The sequence below is a fragment of the Colius striatus genome, chromosome 9 (genome assembly GCF_028858725.1).
Source record: "Colius striatus isolate bColStr4 chromosome 9, bColStr4.1.hap1, whole genome shotgun sequence".
In the NCBI taxonomy this organism is placed as follows: domain Eukaryota; kingdom Metazoa; phylum Chordata; class Aves; order Coliiformes; family Coliidae; genus Colius; species Colius striatus.
In genome coordinates this window covers 23,548,525-23,561,291 of record NC_084767.1, presented here as the reverse complement: position 1 = coordinate 23,561,291, position 12,767 = coordinate 23,548,525, and the positions used below count along the sequence as shown (strand labels likewise).

Here is a 12,767-nt window from a genome sequence, read left to right as displayed (position 1 = left end):
TCTCAACTAGCTTAGAAGCCCTTCTTGCCAAGGTTATCAAATCATGGGAAACTTGGGGAGCTATGAATTTTATTACAGTGTTTGGGGGTTTGTTTATTCTTTTGTTGTTGTTGTTCCTCAAGGGAAGTTGATTTCCTAAAGGAATATGACCAGCTGCAACAAAATACCAGGAAACCGCTGACCAAGCAGTGCATATAAAAATTTAAGTGAATAAATTAGAAACAATACTGCCTAATTAAAAAGTACCAATGGGAAGTCCAAACATTTGAAAATTCAATTAAAAAAAAATCTCTGGCACCCTTCTGACATGGATAAAGTTGGCATTTGCAGAACAGCAGCTTTCTCACCTGTCTCATTGAGATCCCAGGATCCCACGCTGGAAGGGTTGTTTTTGTACATTGCAATGTTGTTAGTTAATGCTGAAACACTAACAATAGACCATTGTGTGCATCCAGGAACTTTTTTATGAGCACAGGCTTTTTTTCCTGGCTTCCCGCAAATAAATTAAGGCTTAAGCTCAAAATGACTGTCAACCTGGCATTCCAGTTTATATTAACTTTCTTTTGATTCATACTTTTTATTTTTAACTCCTGTCATTTTCAGAGCCTACCTCCTCACTTAAAGGCAACGAGTATTTCACAGATGCATGCTAGGCAAGTAAAGGCCATGGAAGATGAGGTCCCAGAGAGACACGAGGAGGTATTCATCGAGGAGAAACTGAGAGAAATGGAGGGACTTGACATCAAGGAAACTCTCCAGGATCAGATCGGACAGTGTTTCATCGAATGCCGGTGAGCAGAGATAAAAACTTGCCAGAGTGTGCCCCAGAGTCCATGTGTGCCCCAAAGAACCTGATTTTGTGGTTCTGACAAATTGAAAAATCCAGTTTTAGGGTGGGGATCCCAGTCCCAGCAGCAGAACTAAGTTCTTGAGTGGCAAGAGTCCTAACTGGGAAAACCAGAATAGTGGTTTACACACTTCTGCACAGTCCTTGCACAGGGATCAGGGGTGCATCTGGAAAGACTGACTGCAAAATCACATCACAGATTTCAGAAATGTGAAACTGGAGACATGTTCAGATTGCATATTATCTTATGCTCTGGCTTTGTAATAATAAGTAACATACTTACACAGTGTTTAGGAACACTGACATTTTTCCTCTCTGGATAAATAAGGTTCAAGAGACAAAATGCACAGCCTCCCATGAAACAGAAGTATGATGATTTGCCATAGCAAATCACATCACATCACTGGTTTTGCAGTCCAGGTGCATGCTGCTGGCATTATCCAGCAGCCTATATGAATCTGAAGTATTTTTGAATTTGAGGCCTGACCTTCAAGATACTCTTCTAAATGTAGCTTTACTTAAGCAGTGCTGCTGATCTCAGTCAAACTTCGCATCTCAGTAGAGTTAAGCACATATTTAGACATTTTTAAACTGAGTGCTGAGACTTAAAGTTCCCTCAGGAAGTTTACTTTAGCTGAAGAAGTTTTGGGACTGGCAACTCTAAGACAGCAATACTGTAAAACCTTGTACTAAGGAATATAAGCTGGTTTTGTGATACAGGTAATTTTTTTTCCCAGGATTACCCCATACAGTGGGTTAATATGTAAAGAAAATTGGAAAGTAGCACTCAAAAAATTCCAGGATTCCAGCAGCGAGGTTTCAGCTGCTCTGCATAAAACTACTCTGGAAATACACTGGATTTTTTTTTGTCTTGATGTGTTTGGTGATGTTACAGAGCTCACATTTGTCTTGTGGACTAATGCCATGTCCATTAGTCATTCAGCATTTTTTCAGTGCACTGGACCTGCCTCCAGCACACAGTTTCCAGTTAGAAACACAAATGAAATCATGCTCTGTTTATTCCTTGACTACTTTAATCAGGTTTTGATAATCATATGACAGTGGAGTGTTTGCTAAAAAAAAAAAAACACAATCAAAAATAGCACTCTCACATCTGCCACAATCTATTTCTCTTCTGTCTTGTACTTTTGCCCCTTATAGACACTGAAGACTCTAGTATATTTTAACCCCATCTAACTCTTCTTTAGAAAGAACTTCCAGTTTTACAAACATCAGTTGTTACAAAGCACTTCCCCGTTCCCTAAATCATCCGTGTTCCTAGGGCCAAGTCATATAGGGCATATTTCTTGAGCTGCCACTTCCTGCTGCTCCCCACAACTCCCAGCATGTTCAGAGGTACACAAAGATCTTGTTTCCTTTGCCTAGTATTACTCATCTAATAGTAATTCTCTAGCATAGGTCAATTATGTCCAATTAACTTGACCCTAGAGCTTGAGGAGAACTAACTGAAACACTATGTGAACCAATAACAATGTTTCTGCAGGAGATTAGCAGTCAATCTCCCAGAGAATAAGGCTGAGCCATAAACCTCTTTAAAGACAGCTATGAGACATTATTAAAAGCAAAATCCATTCTACGGAGACACTTAACAGCAGAGCCAACCAAGAACCTAACCAATCCAAAGGATCGGCTTTGGAGAAAGCCGAAGCTGTCATTTGATCACGAGATGTGCAGAAGAATGGCTGAATGAGCAGTTCATCAAAGCCCTTGCTGCCTAATGTGTAAGCAACTTCCATCTCACGTGCCTATTGAATACTCTGAAGATATAAGGTGAAGCATAAATGCTGAGCTTTCTTGTTCAGGAGCCCTTACAAGTGAAATGGGACCTCATTACCACATTTATATTTCAGATGTGCCCAGGGGCCCAACTTTAGGTGAGACTTCAAGGCTACAGGCAGACATAGTCAGTATTCAAGCATATAAATATTTCATTAAACAAGTTATAAAGGAGTTCTTCAGCAAAACTTTAAGTTGGCTGGTTTGGCCTAGTCAGGTTCAGAAGTCTTGAATCTCATCTAGACTTGAAAATTAACAAAGATTAATGCAGATATTTGAATATAAGCACTACATTAACTAGTATTGGATATCTTTATAGGTGTACTTTGCCTGAGCACGTGTTTGTATTAAGTTGGACTAAGATATACCCACACACAGTTAATGAACGACACCAATGCTTATAGACAAGCCTTTAGTCACATATTTTGTCCTGCCACAGCTGAGACAGGCTGAGAAAACAGCTTCCATCCAAACTTGTTGTCTAACAAGAGTGAGCTGCTTCTCAACCCACCTTTCTGAAACAATGATATTTAAAAAAAAAATCCAAAAGCAATTTTAAGCTAAAGCCAACCATTTTGCTAGGACACGAGATGCTCTTATTTAGGTAAAGAGATGCTGCATGCGCAGTGATGCGAGTGCAAAGCTGCCTCTGATGGCAGAAGGTCAGTGACAGACTACAGGCAGAGCAGTGTGATCATACTCCCCGTTAATCTCTTCTTTTAAATTAACTGCCTGTCACATGATGTCTAAAAATCGTAAGTTATGTTTCAGCCAAGACTAGCAGATTTCACTGATAAAAAAAAAATGTTCTGGTGATTTAACAGCATGGTGGGCAAAATTCTGCTCCCAATGAAGCCAGTGGGAGAGCTGTCATCAGCTTCAACAAAGGCTGGACATCACCTGATATTTTAGTTCATTTGAATCAGGCTGAGTGGTGCAGTGATTTGTGGGGACTGAGAGGAGTCAGAGTGAGCTGCCTGCCATCCTGCTATTCACAGGAGGCCTCTACTTAAGTGACCAAAATAATTTTCCCCACAGATATATTCACTTGCATCCAAAATGGGTTAAAAAAAAAATCAACAAATTCCTACACATGGGGAACATGTGTGTCATGCAGAGCCAAATTTTCCATGTGGTACATGACAGAGACACACTTTGCATGTGGTGCATGACAGAGACACTGCACAATGAGCGGGAATTGTTTCCTGCTCCTGCCTGGCCTCCTGAACTGCATCCAGATATGGAGTGTCAAGTTTTACATTAATTATTACCTGCCAGGATATAGTTTGGTTCTCCACTAAGCCAGTCTATGAGATCAATAGCTAAATGTAGCTTAGAAATTATTCTTTAACTGGGCTTTTTGACAGTTTACCATTGTCCATAGTCTATTAAAGAAATAGGTAGCTAAAGGGAAATGAAGATTCTTTTGAATAAATTTTGCTGTATGTATTAAAAATATACAGCCAAACTTCCATATTTTATCCTTCAACTGGAAAGGGATGTGATAGGAAATACAATTAGCAGGTATTATCTTTCATCAGAGCTGCTATTAGACTACAAAAGCAATAAGGACATATTAAATTTCTGCACTTGGTAAGAAGCATTACAAATATTTACCAGTTTCTTTGCACAGGGGAACAGGCATAGTTTCAGTCATTTCAAGACCCAAGACAGCTTATGAAGATAGCTTATAAAGAGCAAAATAAAGCAAACCCCAATGGAATACATGAAATGAAAACATTTTCGTTGCTTATAGCAATCCCACTGCAGAGAAGACAAAATGTTTTTGATATAACACTGTGCATTTCACGGCTTTACTGTCTGTCCTTTTGTTTGTCTATATTGACTTCCATGGAGCTTTTCTTATTTGGCTTGCAAATTATTCACATAAAGCTTTCTAGATTTCTATTTGACCCTATGCACCAAACTAGAAAAGGAAGATTTTTTTTTTTTAATGCTTTTTTTACAAAAGCATCATGCAGTATAACTACAAGACTCTCTTTTTTTCCTTTTCCAGATAGCTACATGATTAGTAGAGGAAGAGTAGAAATGCTCCAAAATTATATATTTCTGAGTCTGGATTTTAAACAATTGACTCCTAGAGATTCCATCTATTACATTAATGACAGAGTTTCAGGTTATGTTTCATAGCTGGGGGCTTTAACTTCAATTTCCTGTACTATTTCAAACCAAAAACATTTTTCTCTAATTTCACATTTAGGGTTTTGCACTCTGTGTGCAAAACCAGTCGTTGTAGTCTTCTCCACTCTTTACTCCACTGTACATACCAACAGTTCCCAAATTACAAACCTTCCTTGGAGTCACTCCTCAAATAAGAAGAGGGGAGAAGGATCCCCTTAATAAACAGAGAGGTATCGTAGTATCTTTGTCTAAGAAGTCGTCTCTGACAGAAAAAAATATGAAGGCTAAGAAATCAAGATGAGGCTTTTATCACCAGAGATAGCCTCAAGAATCACAGAGGAGAGCCTAATACACAGGCTCTGCTGTAATGTGTCTTGTGCCCTCTAGCTGTAACAAATTATGCTGTGAATTTCTTGGAGGATTCATATGCCACTCCTCAGTGCTCTGGGGAACACTTCATCAGTGGCATTGCTGACCTAATAACAGGGGAGCTAAGTAGTAGAGACTTTTGTGCACATTTTGAGTTTTTCCCACAGATTTGGGGATTGGTTTTCTGGAGGAAGGAGAAGGCGAGGGATAAATGTGCTTTATTAATAGGTTTACACTTTACTGATTAGCTTTGAATGATCTTCTTGCTCTACCTGCTGACTTGAGCACTGTCAGAAAAAGAATTATCCAAGCTTCATGGTGAGTGAATGAGACTCTTTCTGAAGCACAGGGTTCCTGCACCTTATTTATTCATTTGGAACATTCCTGACAGCCAGCCCATGCTTTGATGCAGAGGAAAAGAGAAAGAAATAGGAAGTGATCATGTTATATTTCCCTTTTTCACAAGACTATTTTGTTGAGCTGAGTTTACTGCCAATATGCCTGTTCACAGGGCTCCCTAGGTAGAAGGGGGTGGGGAAGGAGGAGGCAGGAGGAAGACAGATGGAGAGAGACGTTTTACACTGAAACTCCACAGAACAGGGAAAGTGTTCGTTTATGTCAGGCACTGCCTATATTGTATTTCACACTCTGTACACACAGCTTTTTACAAAGTCAACGTTAACATGCATGAAAGTTGCCAGGCAATCCATCAGCAACTGAAGTCTTACCAACAGAACAAAGACATATGACACTTCAGCAGTGCTGAGCAATGGCATCCCCGCTCCATACCACCTCAGCCCTGGTTCACAGGAATTGTTGCTCTAAGTCCATCCAGACCCGTGTTGTTTTTCAGCCCTATCTGGCTCATCATATGTACCGTCAGCCTGACAGAAGTACTTTCCAAGTAACCCAGGAGTGTGGATTGCGGTCTCTGTGCAGTATGGCAACAGTTCACAAAACAGCTGATGGGAAAATTGCTTAATAACCAGTTTGAGTGCAATGAACCACTATGGCAGACAATTCTCTTAAAGAGCAAGCTTCACTCTGGAAATCCTTGGAATGCAACCAGAGACACCACCATCACTAGTAGTCCTCTCAGCATACAATGTCTTATTACTCTAGAAAATGCATTCTCTTTTTCTCTGACACCCCTGAGAGGATATTTCTCCTGTAGGAACATACCAAAAAGTTCCTCTCTGGTGTCTGGTACTTTATCTTCAACACAAATAGGAGTTACTGCCCACAGGGTGATGAACCACTCTGTTTCACCTAATCCATAGTGCCATTACTTGTTTTTCCTGACATCATTAAAGGATTCTCATACACTCATGAGCAACTTAGGATCATTCCTCTCAGGAGCAAAGATTACCAGGCAGAAGCAGCTGTGAGCTCAACATAAAAATCAGGATATTCTGCAAATGGGGATAAATAAGTGTTTGTGTGCTAATTCTACCAGATGAAGATGAGCTGAGCTAAATAAAAAAAAGATCTGCACCAGTTTTCTCCTGTCCTTACCTGTTCATTGGAGTTGAATATATCTTCTCCTACCCTCTTGTACTGTGTGCATCAAAGACCTACACAAACCAAATTCTTTAAGGAATAGCACAAAACAAGTAGAAGCTCCTTCTGAGTCACTCGGCAGCCAGTCTTGGTTGCTTCTCTTCTCCAAATCTCCTTATTTTCCTCAGAAGAGTGAAGATAGACTCTGAATTGTGGAAATGAAGCTCTGAAAGAGGATGGCACAGGCTTGGGTGTCCTTCTTCACCCAGATACTTTGTTTTTCTGAAAAACTGCAGAAATTTTAGTAGAAGACACAACATCTGTTTTCCCTATGAATAGTTTCACTGCTGTTTCTGAGAGCACAAACAACTTCAGATTTTGCAAAGGCAATAACCTCTGTATCATAAAAATTAGTGCTGGTACAAAGTGGTCTCTGAATGCCTTTCTCCCATGCCAAAAGGCTGTTCTGCAGGAAGCAGTTAACATCAATCTTTCTGAATATGGCTCTGCCTGCTCCCAGTCGTTTGGCTGCACCTCATGTAGACAGTCAAAGTTAGCTTCAAAACCCAACAGGAACACCACAGCTGTGACAGCAATAGCTCTGGCAGCAAAACATGTCCAGGACCCTACATAAATATTCGGGCAGCACAACCATGCTGAGCTCCTCACTGCAAGCAGCCATGCTGCTGAGTTAAAATGCATCTGAGGGAACTGAAATCCTGCCTTTAGGCTCCTGGGTGAGACAACCTCTAAGACTGATTAATTAGCATAATTAAGAGCTGTAAACATTAATGGGTAATGTTCAAGCCTTTCCTAACACATTCTTAAAGCTTCCACTGTGTGGAATTATCTATTGACTAATTTTGGCAGACGTCTTTAGGGCTGGAGGGGGCAAGGAAATGGAATACAAATGCATCACTAGCTTATGGAGGAGTACCAGAGCAAATAGCCCAACGGGTTTCTTTGGACAAAGCGTCCAACCATAAACAAGAGTCCAAGTCACCATAAACAAGAGGATTGTTTATGTGTGATGGGAGAGAGTGGGGCCCACAGTTCTGCAATTTGCTTTCCCATTGATTGGAATCAACTATCTAGCTTTGACAGCCATTTAAAAAAAACCCCAGACCTTCAGTCCTCCTTTCTTTCTTAAGGGAACACCATGTCATCTTGAAAAGGTGTGAACCCCTGTAATTCTAAAGGAAGGACAACTGTTATTAAGCCCATCTGCAGTTAATCTACTTTATTGGGTATCCATGGATTTACAGGAGGCAGGGGACACCTCTGGAAGCTTCTGTGCAGTGGCAGAAGTTGCCTACTTCAGTGCATGCTAAAAATTTATGAGTGTGCTGACATTAATGGAGGTGGCTTGATGGCTTTTGGGGGTGATCAGCTGGAAGCCCCTGTGTTCATATATTTTTTCATACTTGGTGAAATAAAGATAAATCTTGGTGGCAGGTGTCTGAAACAGTAAGACCAGTTGAACCCCGGTGTCGTGCCTCCAGAGAGGTATTGATAACATCACTAGTTCTCCTTTCTAAATCACCATGACCTCTGAAATATGTTGCCTTTCCAGTTTTGTAGGGGTCCTTGAATTTATACTTCAATTTGTGATTACCTCCTCTATACAATGATTAAAAACACGTGCAAAAGACACTGTTGCTGATCCTTAATTTCGTTCATTCAACTATCAAATATTTGACATAATTAAGGAAAAAAAAGAAGATTCTTAACATATCAGAGGTGCAAATCAAGCTTCCCAAGTGGTTTTCAGCGTAACAAGTCATCCTCCTGAGCTATGATTTAATCACTGAGTGCACTAAGACTGCACATAAGCACCAGCTTTCCTAATGCTACTATTCCTTTTGAGATAGACATTCTCATTATCTTGAATCATAAAGTCATTAGTGATCTTCCCAGAAGGATCTCTCCTTTCCTGAGAGTTTGCTTACTGACTTTGTTACTGGAAATAGGGTCAGGTTCTGATACTACTATACAGAACTAAGTTCTCATACTAAGCAGACTCCCACCGAGTTCCAGGGAGATTCACAGAATAAAACACTTTTGTTTCTGAGAAAGTTTGTCACTATCAGGGTTTTTAAAAGGTGTTTCAGACAGGCAGAAGCACGTACTGTTCCTTCCCAAGCAGTTCACCACCAGTGCAAGATCAGTACTGTGGCACTTTGGGCTTTTCTGCTGAACACCTAAATCATAGGCTTTCTGCCTGTGACTGGGCTTTTCCTCAGCATCTTGCAGGAATGTTCAGAACTTCAAGTATCTGCAAGCACGTATTAATCTCTTAATCAGCCATGATTTGCATTGCACACCTCTTGCCATGCTTGCGTATAAATTATGCATTAGTGACATTAAAAGCTTGTTCAGATCTGAACAGTCACACATTAGCAAAGCCATAATGACCATGGTTCTTCTTCAGACCAGTCTCTCCTCTTCCACTTTTCTCCTCAATCTGCTTGCTTCTAAATCACTTTTCTTGGAAAGACTTAACCTTTTCCACACCTCATTTCAGTACAGTTTCTGTCTATGCAGTCTTGAACTGTAAACACTCTGGTGACTGTAGATTAAAGGCAAAAATTGTCTACAGCCTACTACCTCAGCCTGTGGAGGCAGGATTTTTACAAGGACATCAAAGACTTTTCTGTTCCAAAGTGCAAGATGAAAGATCTTGTTCTAAATCTTGCAAAAGGATGGGTCCAAGTAAACATTTTCATTTGGTTAGCATAAGCAAAATTGTTTCTTTTAACTAGTCCCCATCTTGGAAAAACCTGAATCATTTCAGACAGTATTTTCAGACCTCTGTATTCTAAATTGAATGCTCAACATCTCAACTTTCATTCCAAATGGTTAATAGCTTGACAAATCTGTGATCAGCTGAGAAACAGAGCTTTGGATAGAGTAATGAATAGTATCAAGTGGTCACACTGAGGAAGTGCTAAAACCAAAAGAGGAAAATTAGTGCAGCTGTTTTGATGCTGTTAATCCCTTTAGAGTGCACTGCAGAGTGTGTGCACAGCTGTTCACACAAGATAAGAACCAAGATAAGGTCAATCATCAGATGTTAGAGTGAAGATTGGTGAGAACAGTCAGATACTTTAGCACAGAGAGAGGCATCCCCCATAAAGGCCCAGGTAAAGCACAGATAGATGAGAGGAAGCAGGTCTTTCACCACCTTCCCCATCAACCAGTGAGTGAGCTTTCTGAGTCTCATTTTTTGTGCTTAACTTTTCCAGATGTTTTATAGGGATCCATAGCCTCCCCGTTACAGGTCCATTTCCAGCAAGTTAGGCAGTGTGGTAAGGAGACAGCCGCAGGCATAGTTCTACACACACAGTAAGGGGGAGAGTCTCTGTGGGAGGCTGTGTTGAAGGCCTTACTAAAGTCCAGGAAGACCACATCCACAGCCTTTCTGTCATCCACTAAGCAGATGATCTCACAGAAAGAGATCAGATTGGTCAAACAGGACCTGCTTTTCATAAAGCTGTGTTGACTGGACATGAACCCTTTGTTGTCCTGTATGTGCTTCACAGTGGCACTCAGGATAACCTCTTCCATAACCTTTCCTGCCTCTGAGATCAGGCTGACAGGCTTGTAATTCCCAGGACCCTCTTTCTGGGCCTTCTTGTAGATTGGTATCACATTTGCCAACCTCCAGTCTGCTGCGACCTCCTCAGTGAGTCAGGACTGCTGGTAGATGATGGAGAGTGGCTTGGCAAGCACACCTTCTTAAGAGCACAGTATGAGACATGGGAGTAAAAAGGATGCAACAAGTAAGGCCAAAACCATAAGCCTCAGCACATGTATGTGGTGGTACAGCAAGAGAAAATTAGAGAACCAAAACCATAGAGTTAGCACAAGGCCAAGTTGCTGTGCCCTATCCTGCTAGTCACTTGTCCTGTTCTTACAAATATGCCCAGTCTGAGCTCTGTTCTGTAGGATGAATTTCTGGCTTCGTTTGCGTCCTATTATTTTATTTGCAGCACTACAGAAGCAACACTGACTGCTACAACAAATCTAGGTTAGATTCCCTTTTCTGCCTTCTTCAAATGGCTCACAGATAACCCACAATCTGTTGACCTTGAGTCTAAGCTTCCTGCTTAGCTCCTAAAAATATTCACTCTTTTATACGCCTAAAAGTTTGGAATCAGTTAAAGTAAATAGTGTTACTCCAAGTTGGTCTCATTTACAAACAAGAAGAAAAAACTTGTAACTAAGCATTTCATTTTCCTGAAGTACCTATACACATCTACAGGAATACTTAGGAATTAAAAGCCTTAACATGCTAAGTGTTACTGACATAAAGCAACAAACCCCCCTCTGATATTCTCAAGGACGCTTCTCAAACATTAGATTATTTGATATCATAGATACTCACATAGACATAAACATCAGTTGCATTCAGTGAATCTCATTTGCCAGCAGCTTATTATAATACAGCTCCTAAACGTTTTAAAGGCTTGATTCTGTGATTGGCATCTCCTTCTCTGGAGACATGCAAAACCCACTTGGATGAGTTCCTGTGTGACCTCTAGGTGGTCCTGCTCTGGCAGAGGAGCTGGACTAGACAATCTTTAGAGGAATTCTTCCAGCCCTTAAGATTCTATGATTCTGTGCTTTTTTTTTTTTTCCTGGAAAATGCTGTGGTAGTGGGTCCTATTCAATGGATATGTTAGGTTGCAGTTCTCCCACACTGCACTTTCCTTTCTCAAGCAGAGTTCGAATGCAGCAGTCAGGATTTCTGAAGGGAGAAAAAGACAAACGAGGTGTTTAACACTGATAACCAGGGCCTGATTTTCACCTCAGAGCTGGCTTCTGCTCCAGTAATCCAGCTCAATACCTACTATGCTTGTCCCAGAGAGGCCTGCACTACCATCTGATCTATTCTTGGTTTGACTAGCATAACATAGTCCTAATCAGTGAGAAAGGAAAACCGAATCAATCTCAAGGGAAAGAGGGAGAGACCCAGCCCAGCTATTTTTTTCACTCCACTGTTATAGGGAGAGGTATCTTCTCCAGCAAGTTAATACAAAGCAGGTGAGGGGAACCGTTCTTCCCATTTCCAACAGGCAAAGTGAACAAAGATCTGGTGGGATACAGGAACAAGGAGGTAGAAAAAAGAGAATCAGGAGTCCCACTGGTACGTGGTAGAAGGACAGAGAGGCACTGAAGAGCCAGCTGCTGGCAGAGAAGAGGTGTTTGAGGGATATTCTGGGAAGAGAAAGACTAAGGAAAAGCTTAGAAGTAAGGAGAATAAAACTGCACATGAGGCACAGAGCAGTAGCTCCCAAGCTACAGCCCTTTCTCCACAGAACAGTCTCTTTGGAGAAGCAAGCAGAGGAGGTCGAAAAGACATTTTCAGCCTTGGCTCTGTAGAATGCAAAGAAGAAAGGAGGCAAGTGGGGTAAAGAAAGAAAAATGGCATTGACTCACACAAGCAGAGTAAAGGGATAGCAGAAACAGTCACAAGAAGCCAGAAAGGCAGAATTAGGAGAGGAGGGATGAAAGAGCGTATAACTGGGGAGAAAACCCAATTTATAAGTTACCAATTTGAAAAAAACAACAGTTACAACCAAAGATCGATAGAAAATATTGTGTGTCCAAGGAAAAGACAAAAGAGCAGTCCCCACATACATATGCCAACAAGTAAGTTCAGGTGCATATGAAAAAAAGACTTTATTGTCAGGAAGTCAGATTTGACTATGGAGAGGACGAAGGCATGCAAGTTATGTCAGGAAATGTGGCTGTGGATGAGAGCCTGTTATTCTTTCTCATAAGATTGATATATTTAATCCTGAAATACAGTTGTTTCACTGTCCTCACTGGCAGTGGGTTTTCAGAGTCTACATACCAGAGACCATGGCAGCAGAGTGGCTGATGGAGTATAAGGCTGATTCAGGACATTACAACTTTAGTGTGCCAACATGTTTGTTTAAGAAAAGTTATTCAATTGCTGAATTTCAAGTGATTTTCTTTTCTTTGAGTTGATTATTTCACTTGAGAACACCAGCCTACCCATTTGTTAGGTTGCTGGATGCTGTCTGGATTGGTAAGCATCATGGTAAACTCTTCCCAATGCAAAGTTAGCTTTAAAGTTGGTCCA

General features: G+C 40.8%; 1 protein-coding gene across 1 annotated transcript in view; it reads left to right on the top strand.

Moving 5' to 3' along the window:
• IQCA1 (IQ motif containing with AAA domain 1) overlaps positions 1-12,767 on the top strand; it is a 107,602-nt gene that overhangs the window by 24,782 nt on the left and 70,053 nt on the right. The window contains 1 exon segment of the mRNA XM_062002651.1: positions 604-791. Coding sequence (XP_061858635.1) covers positions 604-791 — 188 coding nt within the window.